At 36.7% G+C, this 18,521-nt stretch overlaps 1 protein-coding gene across 1 annotated transcript; it reads left to right on the top strand.

Annotated features, from left to right (window-relative positions):
- Positions 1-13,170: 13,170 nt before the first annotated feature.
- Positions 13,171-17,844, top strand: LOC131996187 (alkaline ceramidase-like). Its single transcript, XM_059365647.1, has 3 exons — positions 13,171-13,203; positions 13,250-13,323; positions 17,526-17,844. Exons 1-3 carry the CDS (start codon positions 13,171-13,173, stop codon positions 17,842-17,844), a joined length of 426 nt encoding a protein of 141 aa, XP_059221630.1.
- Positions 17,845-18,521: the final 677 nt, after the last annotated feature.

Raw genomic sequence — 18,521 nt, 5'->3', positions numbered from 1 at the left:
AACATTTATGAGTAAGCGATAATCGATAGACGCCAATCAACGAAAAAAATCAAATGATTTGGATTTTTCAGCCATGACTGATGGTTATGTGAACATGCGACGCATACACCCAAGATACATTCATTTAAACGTAGTAACAGTTGCCCAACAAAAAAATATTGAGTGCACTATCTGTCAAAATCAGTGACTAGTGCAACTCTGATTTTGAGTATGTTACTAGTTCGCTCCTTTTTTCGTCGTTTGTGTGTATGGCTCTTAACTATATACACACACAAATAAAACTTGTTAATAGATAGTGCACTTCGCGAAAAAAAATTTACTCAGCTGTTTACGGTACACTACCTGGTAATTATGTCATGCATACACCTTTATTTTCAACAATATGAGGTATGTTCGCGAGCCATTTTACTCTCTGTAAAAAATTTGCAATCAAAAGTACGCGAACAACTTTCAGTGAAAATTTGCAGAACAACAGCTGATTTTTTATTTGCTTGCTTAGGAGGCCACCGTAGCGCAGAGGTTAGCATGTCCGCCTATGACGCTGAACCCCTGGGTTCGAATCCTGGCGAGACCTTCAGAAAAAAGCGGTGGTTTTCCCCTCCTCATGCTGGCAACATTTGTGAGATACTATGCCATGTAAAACTTCTCTCTAAGGAGGTGTCGCACTGCGGCACGCCGTCCGGACTCGGCTATAAAAAAAAGGAAGCCCCTTATCATTGAGCTTAAACTTGAATCGGACTGCACTCATTAATATGTGAGATGTTTTCCCCTGTTCCTTAGTGGAATATTCATGGGCGAAATTTGCAGAAAAACAATTGGTGATACTTATGAGGTATTTCCTTAGATAAAGGTCAATTTATTGACCCGAGAGTGACATGGCTACAAGGGGAGTCATTCGTCGTACCCGTGATCTGTGTGCCGCTGGACAGCCATCACAATTTTGCGTGCACCATGCTATAAATGTCATCCGTGGCACCAAGTCGTGCAAGACGATGGTCCCAGACGGAATCTCTACACTGATGGTGAAGAATCTGGTTCTGCCTGGAGTCGAGTACCTTACAACTGTCCTCAGCCTGTCTGAACACTACTATAGTACCCGATTATTTGGAAGATGGGAAGTGTGATCCTGCTGCTGAAACTTGGAAAGGACACGAGCAAGAAGGAGCCGTAGAATCTGGATCTGCCTGAAGTCGAGTACCTTACAACTGTCCTCAGCATGTCTGAACATTACTAGAGTACCCGATCATCTGGAAGATGGGAAGTGTGATCCTGCTACTGAAACTTGGAAAGGACACGAGCAAGAAGGAGTCGCACATTCCGATTTCCATTCTCTTATCAGTAGCCAAGATGCATGAGGGACAACTCCTCCCGTTGGAAAATTTTTATTTTTTCCACTTCCGAGCATCAGCCTCAATCCGATGGCAGCATCTTCCCCCTTAAAAAATTTAAATTAACTGTGTTGGTTTCATAGTAGCTCTTTGATGAGGATGATTGCATCAAAATAGAAGAAACCACTCATTGCTCTTTTTTTGGTGTCAGGAAGTATACAATGTTTTAATTTTTCAAATTTTTTCCAAATAATTCCCCACTTACCTTCTTATATAGAACAAACGACTTGAGGTAAAAAACTTAATTTGGCGAGTTTTCTGTACCTGAACACTGGCTGCTCCTTTGATTCTTCATTAAAGTAAATAAAAATTAAACAAATTTAATAAATACCAATAAACAATATTTTTAGGTTTTACGTACCTCTGCCTTTTTGATCCATTTTGGTGTTAGATTTTGTATTTCATGTAACATCTGCTTTTCATAAAACAGTTGACCTTTACAAAACATTTGTTCAAAGGCTTTGTATCGAATGGTAGCAAAGTTGTAGGGATAGTAAAAATATGACGTTAAGTGTAGTGAATAATTTTTGAGTAGCCCAGGGGCTAGCAAGATATATTCATTTACAGTTGCCCAACAACAAAATATTGAGTGCACTATCTGCCGAAATCAGTGATTAGTACAACTCTGATTTTGTGTATGTTACTAGTTCGCGCCATTTTTCCTTGTTTGTGTGTTATGGTTCCAAAACCAAAATTCTTTGACAGATGTGCACTTCGCGAGAAAAAATTGTATTCAGCTGTTTACGTACGCTACCTGGTAATTATGTCATGGGGGCTAGTAAGATTTTTGACAACACAGCAAATTTTGACATTTCATTGAGCAGAGTCCCAGTCAGTAACTGTAAATTCATTTGTGTTTTGGTAACCAATTTGCGTGCGGCATAACTTAGCCGCCTACATTGTGGGCAGACGTAACTAAATTTAAACGACTTATTTGGCATAAAATAAGTAAAATTATTGTTTATTATCATTGGCAACGGGATTCTAAAAGGTTGTTATCTAGGCGTATTTAATAAGGTGGCCGCATCGGCGAATTGCTACAACAAAGCATATTTTTTGGGAACTTGAGACAAAATTTCTAAGCAAGGCGAATAAATTCAATTCGCCGTGACATTTCAAATTTTGGGCAAATTTGCTTCGATCAATCAGAGCAAGAAGTTTATTTATTTTGAAGTGTCAAGTAAGTAAAAACAAATTTGAAAAAGTACAAAATTCGCATTAGCTCCAATGGCTTAACCCACAAAAACCACCAAGATGGAAGGTTTAAATTGTTTTCACCAGGTTATTGTAGAGGTAGATATCTACCAACTGAATATGATCAAAAGACTCAAATAGGAAGATTGTGACTAGAGACCAATCAGGTAATTTGAAGAGGGCAGTTAAAGTTTCTTGGCTACGAGTATGAAGTTATGGTGTATGCCCGTGCGCGAATACTGGTCAATGGGCTTGATGTATCCCCCGAAATATAACGTTTGTTCTATTCCCCAATATGAGATAACTTAGTGTGTTCACAGGGGATCTCTCCTAGATGGTGAAGCCATCGTTCTCATTACAATGTCAGGACTTTGACATCGCGCTGGACAAATGACTGACTTACTTACCTATTGTGGTACTGCCCCGAAATTGCTACGTTATTTGCAAGAATATGGCTAAGCGAACACTTTTTTAATGCATAAATTATCTTCAGGTACATAGTCCTTGCGCCATTATTGACTCCTATAGCTTTAAATGACAGATTGGAGGAAATTCTTCAGCCCGCCTCGCCGCCGTTTTGTCATGTATGTCGGCTCCTTCTTCATTCTAATGTCTGACATTGTACTGACGTAAATTTTATCTACGTTCTTTTGCCTTTTTTTTAATCTTTTTGGGGCGACACAATGGATCCGTGCCTATGTTTCAGAACCATAATAGCAGAAAACACAAAAATCAATTTAATATATATTTATTTTGAAGTCTATATTTTTGTAAAACGAATTCAAAATTTAATTGACATATCAAGTTCTATCAGCTGGGTTGATGCGGTTGTAGATTTGTAGATTTTTGAAATGATGGCGCCGCCGTTTAGTGATTTTTCTACGACGGCGTCAATAGTTTGTTTACCTGGCATGAGTTTCGTTTATCCTTTTCATGTAAACATCTCCTTATCCATAGCCCCATTTTGCCACGATCGCATTTGGAATAAAACTGTTAGCAGTAATGGAAAATATTTTTGAAAAATATTCATTTCGCAAATAATCATTATTTTCTGGTTTTTTCCTGTATTATTATGCGGCGCGCGCATCTTGTTTACTTTTGATTTATGAAAAAATGGTTTATTAGCACATGACACATTGTAATTACCAGGTAGTGTACCGTTACCATCTGAATACAATTTTTTCTCGCGAAGTGCACTATCTGTCAAACACATCTGGTTGTGTGTGTGTGTATTATAGTTAAGAACCATGCACACACAAACAACGAAAAATGGCGCGAACTAGTAACATACACAAAATCAGAGTTGCACTAATCACTGATTTTGACGGATAGTTCACTCAATATCTTGTTGTTAGGCAACTGCCACTACCTGTAAATGAATATACATATATTGGATTTGCACAGCAATCACCAGTGTAAAAATCAACCCCCTACTTCATATTTACATCCCACCATTCGAGATTGATATCCACACGACACACGCTCAAAGTTGCAAATTTCTGCTGGCAAAAAAAGTCCCGATAGAAATTTGCAGGTTCTCTATTTTCGAACTGTCAAAATTTGCTGGACATAGTAGGACGCCTCTATGCTGAATTTTTACTCTTGTCTACTATGCCAATGTTATTTAATATTATAATAGGAAACAAAAATTACTAACTTTCACACACAATCTTCAATCGGGTCAAATGCAGGCTGATCTAGAATAATATTTCCTTTAAAAGATTCCATATTATTTGAAAGAATCAGTTTTGATACATGCTGTAATGGGTGGGTTAAAACCGAAACAAAATAATGTGTTCACAGTGTTTGTTATATTAGATAAATATATTAATAGAAATGTTTAAGAAAGAGATTATATAAAATACAAAAAAAATAAAAAATAAAAACACATATAAACAATACAATTGATTAACATACTTAAATATCCACTTGAACTTCCAACGAAAAAGCAAGATTTTATTTTTTAATCGACAAAAGACATACAAAACTTTAGTAATCAATACTTTATTGTTAAAGGTTGTAATTTATAAATACTTACGAATAAACCATAATAAATTATATTTTATTTTTAAAATTGAAACAAACAAAAAACATTTAATAGCTAATTAATATAAAAAAAACTCTCTTGGACTGTTGTTAAATTATGCTCTCTTATGTTAGACCCAAAAATAGATCATTTAGATTTTTTTGTAATTATCTTTGAACTCACAAAAAAAAACGTAAAACCAAAAACAAAAATAAAAATGCAAACAAAATAGTCATATATCAAATATAAAACACTATTTAGTAGTAATATAGTAGAATTATACAAGCAAAGTAATAGCTTTAAAAATGTTAAACAACCTATAACTTATTATACGAAAGAAAATATCTTACAAATTACAATTAATATACATAATAATTATTTCTTTAAATACTATAAAATTATAAATATATTTTATTTAATAAAAAAATCAACTACGTGTTATTCTAAATATTTTCATGAAAAAATATTAAAACAGGTAAGGTAAGGCTAAAGTAGGGCGGTGCCGATCAATGTTGCCGTCTTGGTCCTTTTCTGCCAAAATTGATAAAACTTAAATTTTGGGAACTTGGTCGGATGGCCGGACCAAATAAATTTTGATAGATTCGAAATGTAAACGTCGATTTGTTTCAATCGCCATATATAACGGAGTAGCGTTATATATGGCTAGAAGCCCAGTAATCGGCTTGTTGTGCGCTCTAAAAACTACAAATTAACCTCGAAAAAAATGTCAAGTTATGAATTCCGTGCTTCTTACAAACTCCATAATTGTTTTCAATACCACTCTCCTAAATCGGCTCATGTCTGGTATTGTGTCTCCACCTAAGAGCCGGTATTTGTTAGACGCGAAAGCCGGGAAATGCTAAAGAAAATGCTCCAACGTCTCATCATCTTTCCCGCATGCCTTACATATGCTATCACATACCGCACCGATTTTATATAAGTAAGCTCGTAGTCCTGTGTGTCCCGTTATGATACCAAATGCTATACTGACCTCCTTCTTATTTCCTTTCAGTAATAGCCTCGTCTTCTCACGATCTGGATCTCCCATATGATTTTCGCCGTCCTACCGACCGTTTGGCTGTTCTACAATGTTGCGTGCGCATTCGTCGCCCACTCCCTTAACTCGGACTGCGTCGACCCAAAAGGCTTCGGGTTAACCAAGTTTATTGACGGCAGTCCTCTGGCCTTCGCCGCCAAATCGTCTGCCCTTTCATTTCCCCTCACTCCGTTATAGCCCGGCACCCAAACGACGCGGATTTTGCCATCCTCAGAGAAGGCGTTAATCTCCTTCTTAGACTGCAAGACTGTTCGTCACCTTACCGTCCTGGTTGTTATTGCCCTTATGGCAATTTTACTGTCGGTAAAGATGTTCACACTCGACGTCCTCGCATTAGCACCACACCACTTCACGCATTCCGTGATCGCCCGGATCTCCGCCTGCAGGACCGTATTATGGTCAGGCAGTCTAAAACAGATCTCTGTTCCTGGGTCCTCAATGTAAATTCCAGGCCCACTCTGTCCTCTAGCTTTGATCCATCCGTGTAACATGAGCTTCCAGATGGGAATACTAGGGTTCCGTCAATCCAAGACTGTGCCGATGGCAGCAGTGCCTCGCACTCGACTTCAAGGTTCATCTCAGGTATCCGATCGGAAACCTCTCCCCTTCCTTCCAGGTTTCCTATCGTCGCCTCGTTTATACCGCGATGGTATGAGCTGCTCCCATCCTCAATCCATTCTCCCATCGCCTTAAGTCTCATAGCCGCAGTGGCTGCATCACACTTAATCTGTATGTCAATGGGTCGGATATCTAAAATAGTCTCCAGTGCCCTAGTGGGCGTGGTCCTCATCGCTCCGCCTACGCCAAGGCAACATCTTCTCTGAACCTGTTGTATTTGAACCATACTTAGCACATTTGTTGGAAGTCATAGCGAAACACGTCGTGCAAAATTTCTGCCAAATCGGATAGGAATTGCGCCATCTAGAAGCTCAAGAAGTCAAGATCCAAGATCAGTTTATATGACAGCTATATGAAAACATGGACCGATATGGCCCATTTATAATCTCAACCGACCTACACTAATTCGAAGTATTTGTGCAAATTTTCAAGCGGCTAGCTTAACTCCTTCGAAAGTAAGCGTGCTTTCGACAGACAGAAGGACGGACTGGCGGAGAGATGGACAGAAACGGCTAGCTCGACAAAAAATGTCATGACGATCAAGAATATATATACTTTAGGGGGTCTCAGATGAATATTTCGAGTAGTTACAAACAGAATGACGAAACTAGTATACCACAATGATACAGGGGAGGGTATAAAAAAAAAGAAAAATACTACCGGTAAGGGGAGAAAACGTACGTTAAGTACCACAATTGGTACTATTTGTACTTTCTTTACAGATGGAGCTAGAGATCTTATATTTGGCATGTAGGTGCAACTAGGAAATATATGATGAGTATAAATGATTTTTTTCACAATTCGTGATTTTTTTACCAAAATTAGTACCATTTGGTAACTTCTTTACAAATGGAGCTACAGGTCTAAAATATGTTATTTATGTACAACTAGGAAATATATGATGGTTTTCTATATGATATATTCACTGATGCGGCTGAAATTTGGCATGTAGGGGCAAATAGGAAATATATAATGGGTTACTAAATGATTTATTCAAAATTCATACATTTTAGTACCAAAAAGTTCAAAATGTTACAAAATAGTTTATCTTCGACTACAGCGAACGGGAATAGAAGTCGTACCAGACGTGGAAAGAAACGTACTTATTGTGGTATAATTGATACCTTGAAAGAATACATTGGGCGACAAGACAATTTTTTTGAAATTCGTACATTAAATGTACAAGATGGTACTTTCTTTGCAATTTGATCTAAAGCTCTGAAATGTGGGATGCAGATACGCCAGGGCAAATAAAAGATTTTTTGGAAATTCGTACAAAGCGTACAAAATCGTAATTTCTTAATATATTGATCCAAATCTTTCAAAATTGGGATGCAGTTACAATTTGAGAGTATATACAAGGCGACTAAAGAATCTTTTTGAAATTCGTACATTAAGGTACTAAAACGTACAAAATGGTAATTTTCCTTATGGATTGAGCTAGAGCTCTGAAATTGAGAATATAGGTACACCTTGAAAGTATATACCGGGCGACTAGAAGAATTTTTGAAAATTCGTACATTAAGGTACTAATCTGTACAAAATAGTACTTTCTTTACAGATTAAGCTAGAGCTTTTGTATATGGATAACAGGTGCACCTAAAAAATATATACTGGGCGACTAAAATATTTTTTTTTTGTAAATTTGCCCATTTAGGTACTTAATTGTCCTTATTACCGAACTGGTATTGGTTTTAATATCAATCTGTTATTAGTTAGCACCATACCGTTATTGGTTTTAGTACCAAACCGCAATTGATTCTTACCTAATAGCCTCCTCTGTCTGGTATTGAGTTGATACCGAATGTTATTAAAAATCTTTGCCAATGGCGCGAACAAAATAATACCAGGGGGTATTTGCATAGTACCGTCATTTTCTATCGGAGTATCAATAGAGGGCTCAAATGGAAGCACTCCCAAAACGGACTTATTTCCTGACCGTGCCAGTATAGGGGTCAGATAAAATAAGAGGGTATAAAAAGAAGCAGCGGAGCGGGCCCTGTCCAGCAATATATAAGAAAAGGAGACAAGTTGTCGTTTCCATTATGAACCGCTCCTCATTGCCGTGGGCATGGCCTGAAAGAGTATAGTAAACAAGAGATTGTTCATATCAGACTATATTTGGATATAGGTTAGGTTAGGTTAGGTTTAAGTGTCAGTCTGATACCACAGGAATAGCAAAAGGAATATGCCCTACATTTTTTACCGTTGAACCATCCAGATCCCCTTAAAACGCGCAACAACTTGTGAATTTTATCATCCGCTAAATCAGACAAATTCTAAAAAAAATGAGAACTCATAGTGGAACACACACAGCAGTATTTCTATAGTCTTCTCTTCTTCGACGTCCTCACAGCTTCGGTAAGAGTCGTTACTAGCAACCTTCAAACTATCAGTATGTTTTCCGAACAGACAGTGACCTTTCAGGACGGACACAATGTCTGAGACGTGTACGGCTGTTCCTAATCTCTCAAACTCTTCTGCTCCTCAATTCCCTAGGATGTCTCTGCGGTCTGGAACCCAGAATAGGTGAATTTTGGATTTATCAGGCATCTCGTTGGGAGATCTGTGGCAGCAGATTTAATGGCTGCCAGAGAAGACAGTTATGCCAATAGTTGTTATGACATTATATCTTAGCCTTCTCACCATTTCGTTAATTGCAAGGATCTCCGCTTGATACACACTACAGTTGTCGGGTAACCCTATCCGGTCCTTCTGAATACACCCCAAAGCCCACCTCTATAGGAGTTTTGGCCGCCACTTGCAAAAGACATCTTCGCTGAAGCTTTTTCATAATTCTGAAAGCAAGACTATGCTATGCAAGATGTGGTCTTGTTTCTAAACTGCTTGCTTAATCCAAAGTAGCATCTCTTTACCAATAGTATTCTCCGTCTTATTTCAAAACTGGTGTAATTCGTTTCGGTTATGGCGGTGACTATCTCAGAGTTGTGGATCCCAATTCTCTTTCAATTTTTTCAAATGCTTCAGTTACGTCTTCTGGTGACCTATCCATGATATCGATGTCGTCAACATAGGCGAGTGACATGTGTTTGCTTATGAGTAGTGTGCCATATATTTTCATATCTGCATCTCGTATAACCTATTCCTGCTGAGTCTTATTAATTTTGCGGGGATACAAAATTCAGGCATGCCTTGAAGTACATTTGAATGAATAGGGCTGCGAAAGCGGCTTGGCATTCAACGAAGAAAGATAGGTCAACTTTTACCATCTGGTCTTTCTCAGGCCTTTTCAGGGATTTGGCGCAGTCTATGGTCACAGCCGCATTTAGGTTGTTATATTTTCCTTTGCGTTCGTTTTATGCGTTCTTCTAGCCAGATCGCGCAGTTGAGCTGATTCATACGCCTTAACAGCGTGTCGGTTTCTGTATTAAGTAGATCAGTCAGCAATCCATGGGCTCCTGATGTCTTGTTGTTCGTAAGTCGCATCACTGCTGTTTATATCTGACTAGGATGTAAACATTATATATATACCATCATCAGGGATTGGTTCTTCGGTATCCTCTTCGCCGCCATCGAACGGAGTATGGCTAGTCTCATCCATCAAAGTAAACCTGGATACAAAGTGTAAAATCCACAGCCAAAATTAATGACTCGTGTCATTGTCATAGTTCTTTCAAAATCCATTGTGCAAGGCGGTTATATCTGCCATGTACTTTTCGAATACATCCGCCAGTGCACCGCACCTTGTTAATAAAGAGTACGGACATTCCAGATATAGATCCGTAGGTCATGATCCTTTTTGGGGAAACTGTTTAGGGGAGTCCTTTTTTACAATTCTTTTGCCTCTCAGAGTAATCTTTACATGTAGGATCGCACAGTATTCCTCGATGTGGCGAGCAGCTTGCATTAAGATCCGACGATCGTCTTCAGCCGCCATTGGTTAATTGAAGGCGCCAATAACTCGCCTTGTCGCCGAGTCAGTGCCACATGCCAAAACACACTGTTTAAAATTTCCTCAAAATCGGAAGAAAAATGCTCCTTTTATGGGCTCAACTCTCTATATCGAGAGATCGATCTATATGGCAGCTATATCCAAATAAGGTCCGATCTGGCGATGTTTGACACAATGGTCAATCAAAACTAATTGTTTCTAATTTCATCAAAAAATGCTCCTTTTATGGGCTCATGTTCTATATCGGGAGATCGGTCTATATAGCAGCTATATCCAAATATGGTCCGATTTGGACAATATTCAAGAAAAAGGTTTACCGGAACTCGCTGTGCCAAATTTCATCGAAATTAGATGAAAAATGCTCCTTCTATAAGATCATTACGCTATATCGAGAGATCGGTCTAAATGGCTGCTATATCCAAATATGGTACGATCTGGACCACATTTAACAGGAGTTTGTAGGGGTCTACCAAAATACGCTGTGCCAAATTTCATCTAATTCAGGTAATAAATGGATCTTTTATGCCCTATTTCGGGAGATCGTGCGGTCGGTCTATAGGTCAGCTATATCCAAATATAGTCCGATACATTTCGGATTTAAATCGGATGACAAATTACCAAATTATTGTCTCTAGACTTTAAGTCTGAAGATCGATCTAAAATCCGATTTTATGAGATCAGAAGGTCAGGTTTATACACAAAGAATACGATATCATATAAAATTGTTGGAAAAAGTTTTAAAACCCAAGATATCTGCAGATTTTTAAATACCCAGCTTTTGGGTATAAATGGGTTAATACCCGGATTTACAGGGTAAATACCTTTTGGGTAATTACCAATCGCCCATCTCTAGCTATTGGTTATTTAAAGAAGCCAATAACTTGGCATGACATATCGAGCTTTATAAGCACTCAGCATTTGTGCAAGACCCGGTGCCATCCGCTGTACCTGCTCTACAGACAGTGCGGACATTCCATGTGCAAATCCGCAAATCTTGGCCCTTTTTTCGTTTGCGCGGGTCGTCAACGTTGGGGGGGTCCGTTTATGCTACTTTGGATTAAGGAAACAAGCCACATCTGGACAGACAAAAATTGCACTATACCAGCTACTAGTACTATCCGTATTGTTATACGATTCCGATGCTTGGATAACATCGATAGATTTCGATTTTGATGCAACTAGAAAATGCTTTTATAGAGTGTAAATAATTCTCATTAAAAAACAAAGAGGTCAAATTCCACTGATAAAAATTCTACTGCCAAAACGATAAAAAAAATGATGTATGTCTACACAAATATTTTTATTATTTATTCTTTGTTGGGTTTTTGAAAGGAATGACAAATCCATAAGAAATTGACAGGGGTTCAACGCAAACCAATAAAATTAATGAACCAGATAAACAAAGTCGCTCGATCTATGACGAGTTGAGAACATGACCAAGATAACAGAATTTATATTCGATAAATAGAAAAAATATTGAAATGGCAAAGTTTCGTATTAACACGGATAAGATAACTAGGGTCGTGGGAGAAATCAAAGGAGTGATAACAAAAACCTGAAAACATAATTTTAGGTGTTAATACATGGTGTTTTAAAAGTATAAATTGTTTACCATACACATAAATTAATTAAAGGGTCTTTGTTACCTGAGTAACATGCATTCATTCGCATATCTGGAACCAACACCAATTAAAAAAAAATCCACTTTGACAGGTGTTCATTCACATAAAATGATAGATAGCCGTAAACGTTAAAAAAAAGATAAATGACGTTTCTTAGCATACGTTCGGATTGCAGTAATTTATTTTGAGTCCATCGATTTTATTGACATATTTGCCAATGTACAGTGGGTCAAACGGCACACACAACTTCTTATCTGTTGATCTGAGGGCTAACAAATGTTTTAGACATTTATAGAGGGGGACATAGGATTTGAGGAAAATTGTGTTGTTAGGTTAGGTTGCAAAGAGGGTGCGGATATTAATTCGCCCCATGCCACTATGGGCATACACCTAAGCCAGTAATCGGCTTATTGTGCGCTTTAATTACTAAATGATGTTGTTAGTCTATATCTTTAATACAAGTTGTGATACATGGTGTTAAAGTTGACCACTTTCTACTTCTCCAACCGTCAACGGGCTATAACTTTTAATCTACTGAATCGATTTACATGATTTAGGACTCCAAAATTTGGAAAATCTGTTATTAATTGGTCCACATTTTGATATAGCTGCCATAAAGATTAGTCTCCAAATTAAACATCTAAAACTTATAAAATGAGTATTTATTCCGATTGGGCTGAATTTTGGAACTAAGATTTCATGCATTTTTCTGAATTTTATGTTTTTTTTTTTGAAAAACTTGCTATAGCTCTTAAAAATCACCCTTTATTTGGGCTAAATTTGGAATGGAGAGTTTTATACGTTCGTCAGATGCGTCCTTCCAACAGCCGAATCTTACAAACAGAGTATTGAAGTTAGTATATCACTACCCAATGCACGTTTGGAAACAACCGAAAATAATTTGAAGGAAATTGGCTTCCGTGAAATAAAAACGGAATCCCAAACGCCTTTTCAAGTTGAGCACTCAATGTAAGATTTTAGTGGAAAGCCCATAATTTTTAACAATGGATATTCCTTCAATATGCGGCCTACATATCTTTTAATTCAGCTAAGTACGCCGTATTTCGCGTATTTCAGATGGTTTCGGCTGTAAAATTTAGCAGCAATGGTGAAATGGAAATGGTTTTCCTTTCTCAACCTTTAGTCGAATTACTCTGACAATTTTGAATGCTTACAGTTTTATAAGGGCGAAATTTACATAATGGTGTAATATTACATGTGTATGACGAGGGAAAAGTGCATTATAACAAGGAGGCGTTTATTGTTTTTAAAATAGTCTATGTTCCAAATATTAAATACTAAAAATAATCGTCAAAAACGTCGTTACAAATTCAGGTGTAATATGATTTAATATGATTTTTGAGACCAAAAACCTGGACTTACACGTAAATACGATTTTGTTCAACTTCCATTCAGTTTTTATGTTTATAGAAATGGAAGAACAAAAATTACCCGGAATTTCAGGGAACCCGGGATAGAAAGAGACAAGATATATTCATTTACAGGTAGTGGCAGTTGCCCAGCAAAATATTAAGTGCACTGTCAATCAAAATTTCTCGTTGTTTATGTGCGTGTGGTTCTTAACTATTGGGTTGCCTAAAAAGTAATTGCGGATTTTTTAAAAGCAAGTAAATGCATTTTTAATAAAACTTAGAATGAACTTTAATCAAATATATAATTGTCATTTTGTTCGATAACCTTTTGCCATCTTTCTGGCAAATTTAGTATTCCACGCTCATAGAACTTCTGGCCTTTATCTGCAAAAAAACTGAACCAAGTGCGATTTTATAGCCTTATCATTGCCGAAAGTTTTACCATTTAAGGAGTTCTGCAAAGATCGAAATAAATGGTAGTCTGATGGTGCAAGGTCAGGGCTATATGGTGGATGCATCAAAAGTTCCCAGCCAAGCTCACTCAGTTTTTGGCGAGTGACCAAAGATGTGTGCGGTCTAGCGTTGTCCTGGTGGAATATGACATCTTTACGATTGACCAATTCTGGTCGCTTCTCCTTGATGGCTGTATTTAATTTGTCCAATTGTTGACAGTAAACATTCGAATTAATCGTTTGGTTCCTTGGAAGCAGCTCAAAATATACCACACCATTCCAATCCCACCAAACAGACAGCATAACCTTCTTTTGGTGGATATCAGCCTTTGAAGTGGTTTGAGCTGGTTCACCATGCTTGGACAATGATCGTTTTCGACTAACGTTGTTGTAAACAATCCATTTTTCATCTCCAGTTATGATTCGTTTTAAAAACGGATCAAATTCATTGCGTTTAAGGTGCATATCACAAGCGTTGATTCGGTTTATTATATGAATTTCTTTCAATACATGTGGTATCCATATTAAAATTGACGCCAAACAAAGAAATGTAAACAAAATTTCGCGCACTTTTTTTCTAAAGCAAGCTAAAAGTAACAGCTGATAACTGACAGAAGAAAGAATGCAATTACAGAGTCACAAGCCGTTGAAAAAATTTGTCAACGCCGACTATATTACTACCATATTACCGACAATCACTTTTTGGGCAACCCAATATAATACACACACACACAACCAAAACTCTTTGACAGATAGTGCACTTCGCGAGAAAAAATTTTACTCAACTGTTTACGGCACACTACCTGGTAATTATGTCATGGAAAGAGAATTGAGCTCCAGGTTTTGTTTATTATTATTTATTTGTTCAAGATTAATTGAAAATGCCAATGTCGAAGGCTAAAATCGACAGCAGCCGTAGTCGAAAGCGAATTTCAAATTTCGTGGTATTCCCCAACTTATTCGCCTTCGACAGTTTTATAATAGAAAAATGTTGTGGTAAATTAAAAAAAAATAATATAAAAGTAGGTTCCATACTCTTTCGACAAAATTTCTGACATACAGGGTTGTCAGAAAGTATGAGGTTAAGTGTCCCAAAGTCAGCACTTTTGTCTACTATGTATATGACATTGTCACCAAATTGCCTACAATCTTGTCTACATTGTTTTTATTGACAGTTGACAAACTATATATATATATATATAAACCACCATAGGATAGGGGGTAATTTTATTCCGTTTGCAACACATCGAAATATCAATTTCCGACCCTACAAATTATATATATTTCGGATCATCGTAAATTTCTAAGACGATTTAACGATGTCGGAGTGTCTGTCCGTTCGTCTGTTGTAATCACTCTACAGCCTTCAAAAATTGATGCACGCTGGCCACCCAACATAGGACCCAAATATAGTTTAGATCGGACTATATTTAGATATAGCTGCCATATAAACCGATCTGCCGATAAAGGGTCTGAAGCCCATTAAAACTTTATTTGTTACCCGATTACACTGAAATTTGAAACGGTGAATTATAAAAAACCTTCTGACATCTGCCGTAAATATGGTCCAGATCGGACCATATTTAGATATAGCTGCCGGTTAAGGGTCTAAGGCCCATAAAAGCTGCATTTATTTCCTGATTTCGCCGAAATTTGATACAGTGAGTTATTTTAAGCCTCCCAACATTCGACCCTAATATTGTTCAAATCGGACTATATTTAGACATAGCTGCCATATATAGATCGATCTGCCGATAAAGGGTCTGAAGCCCATAAAAGGTAAAATTTTTAACCGATTTCGCCAAATTTTTGAACAGTGAGTAGTTTTAAGCCTCTTAACATCCGCCCCAACTATATTTTGATATAGCTCCCATATAGGCCGGTCTGCCGTTTAAGGGTCTGGAACCCATAAAAACTGCAATTACCACCCGATTTCATTAAAATGAGTTATTTTAAGACTCCTGACATCTGACCTAATAATGGATTAAATCGGACTATATTTAGGTAAAGCTGCCATACAGACCGATCTCCAGATAAAGGGTCTGAAGCCCATAAAAGCTTTATTTTGTATCCGATTTCGCTGAAATTTTAAACGGTGAGTTGTTTAAAGCCACCCGAAATCCCCCCAAATATGTTTCAGATCGAACTATATTTACATAGCTGGCATATAGACCGATCCTCCGTTTAAGGGTCTCGAACACATAAAAGCTTACCCAATTTCTCTGAAATTTGATTTAGTGAGTTCTTTTAATCTGAGCGCCATCTGACCCAAATATGGTAAAGATCGAACTGTATTTAGATATAGCTGTCATATAGACCGATATGACGATTAAGGGACTGAAGCTCATAAAAGCTTTATTTATTATTCAATTACCCTGAAATTTGAAATAGTGAGTTGGTTCAAGCTTCCCGATATCCGACCCACATGCTGTCATATAGACAGATCTTCCAATTTAGGGTCTTAGTCCCATAAAAAGTAGATTTATTGTCTGAAAATGTTACTTGTATATGAGTTCTCGGGACCTGAATAATATATGATCGACACCAGCCCCTATTAAGATGTAATTTCGGATATGGTAGTGTAGTTATAATAAAATAGGATGATTACTATATCCTTGTATAATTTGGTCCAGATCAGTCCAGATTTGGTTATTGGTGCCATATAAAACGATCTCTCGATTTATAATCTTGGCCATATAAAAAGCGCATTTATTGTCCGATATCGGTGAAATTTGACGCATTGAATTATGTTAGGCTTTTCGACATCCGTGTCCTATATGGTTCAGATCGGTTTATATTTGAATATAGCTGCCAAAAAGACCAATATTTTGGTCTACAAAAATTAACAGTGGCTTATATTTATTAGACCACTCAATGTCCGTGCCGAATTTGAGTGCATAAGTTATCCAGTTTTCACCGGATTGTAATGAAAGAAAACCGGAAATGTATATCCTAAGTGGTGGGTATCCAAAGTTCGGCCCGGACGAGCTAAATGCCTTTTTACTTGTTTTTTAATCGTTTTCTCAATTGTTTTGGTGAAAATAATTTTGCTTGTTCATAAATCTTTTCCAAAAAAAAACCCTAGTGTAAGTATATTACCTTATTGTAGTTCAAATTCTAGAAACCATTTTAAACTTCTTGTTCGTACTTAATAAACACAACAGAAGAAGACAATTCTTGGTAATAATGCTGAACCGAACCGACATCAGGTATTTGGAGACAGCAATTTTTGACGGATTATTTGGCAGCTATCCAAAGAATTTCTTTTTATAAAAGTTTTTTCTTTACTAAATATATATTTTAAGCAAATATATAAATATAAGTTTAAACTAATGTTATGCCTTATTCAGCTATTGAGTAACTTTTCACTCAAAAAAATTATGGAGTAAATTATTAAAAATGTCCCTACTGACATACTGTTTACAATTCCCCACAATGTGTCTATATATTCCCTAATTACTTACTATCGACAATGTCACTATAGACTTCTGAATGACAAGCTCATATAAAATCTCTATGGCAAAAATCATGGGCTTGGGTACAATCAGTCAATCAGTAAGTCAGTATCAGCTTATCACAAAACATAATATAACATATATACATTCAGGCCTGTTCCGGCTTTCGAAAACTCAAAACGAAAGATCTTCTTTGACTATATTTTTCTCCAATCTTGCCACATAAAAGTTCGAGTGCTTACCTTAATCAAATGTCTCTCCAGTAAGAGGAACCTTAAGTGACTTCAAAAGTATTAAGTTCGGAAAGCATACGTAAGGAAATTCTTTACGTTTTGCAAATTTGAAAACCGGAACAGGCTTGATTATTACAACCCCACACTTCCATTTGTAATTGAAACCTTAATCCACTCTCTTCTCCCTTTTTCAGAGTTCAAGACCAAAGGGTCTATCGTTTGGGATTACGTTCAACTGCTGTTTGGGGTATTGCCGTCTTTTGCTGGGTAAATGACCGCCTCTTCTGTGATATTTGGTCAGCGATAAGTTTCCCATATTTACATGGATTTTGGCATGTATTCATCTTCATCGCCGCCTACACCTTACTGGTAGTCTACGCTTACTTATATGTGGAGAGTGAACTGCCACAGCGCCAACCATTGCTCAAATATTGGCCAGTCAACGAATTCGAATTTGGCATACCATTCATATCCATACGCAATCCCGGTAAAGAGTTTAAAAATTCAATTTAAATTTTACCCATTAGTGGTAGATATCACAATAAACAAAAACCAAAAACCAAACGTGATATATTCAGGAATAGGGAAACACAAAACAATGTTAATTAATAATCAAAAAAAAAAAAATTTTAGTTTAGCAAAACCGCTGGTAGTAAAAAACAAATGTTTTTTAGAAAAATTCCAAGAACCAAAATATTCCGTCGTCCTGCGATTTATTACCATAGCTAAAATCGTATGCAAAATTATTAAAAACCAAAAAGAAAACTAACGAAACGTTATTAAAAGTGATAAATTATTGTGAAGAAAATTCGCACAATTAGCGAAAAATCAATATTAATTGTTATACACAAATATTGAGCAGTATTAGATTTTAATTAAAACAATAACCAAATATTAATTGCATAGGTTATGTAAATGCAATGCTTAAGTAGTTTTAAAATATTAATTATAAATATATATATATATATATTTTTCCTAATGTCCTACACATTGTGGGAAATATCGAACAAAGGTCATATAAATTTTGAATAATACCCAGGGTTTTTTTTTTATAAAGTTATAGAGGTTGTTATAATGAGCAAACTACAAGATTTAAGACAGTAGAAGTGCCTCATTAAGCATACTTACATACTGTAGTGCTTAGATAAAAAACAAAAAAAATGTCAATGACTCCATAAAAGCATATTCTA

This window comes from Stomoxys calcitrans, chromosome 3 (genome assembly GCF_963082655.1).
Source record: "Stomoxys calcitrans chromosome 3, idStoCalc2.1, whole genome shotgun sequence".
Classification (NCBI taxonomy): domain Eukaryota; kingdom Metazoa; phylum Arthropoda; class Insecta; order Diptera; family Muscidae; genus Stomoxys; species Stomoxys calcitrans.
This window is presented reverse-complemented; position numbering and strand designations above follow the sequence as displayed.

Excerpts from the sequence above, each read along its gene's own strand:
- LOC131996187 (XM_059365647.1), top strand. The coding sequence starts at position 13,171 with ATGATTTTTGAGACCAAAAACCTGGACTTACAC. Across the intron at positions 13,204-13,249 it reads CCAAAAACCTGGACTTACAC|AAATGGAAGAACAAAAATTA; the intron begins GTAAATACGATT and ends TTATGTTTATAG. Across the intron at positions 13,324-17,525 it reads CAAGATATATTCATTTACAG|AGTTCAAGACCAAAGGGTCT; the intron begins GTAGTGGCAGTT and ends TCCCTTTTTCAG.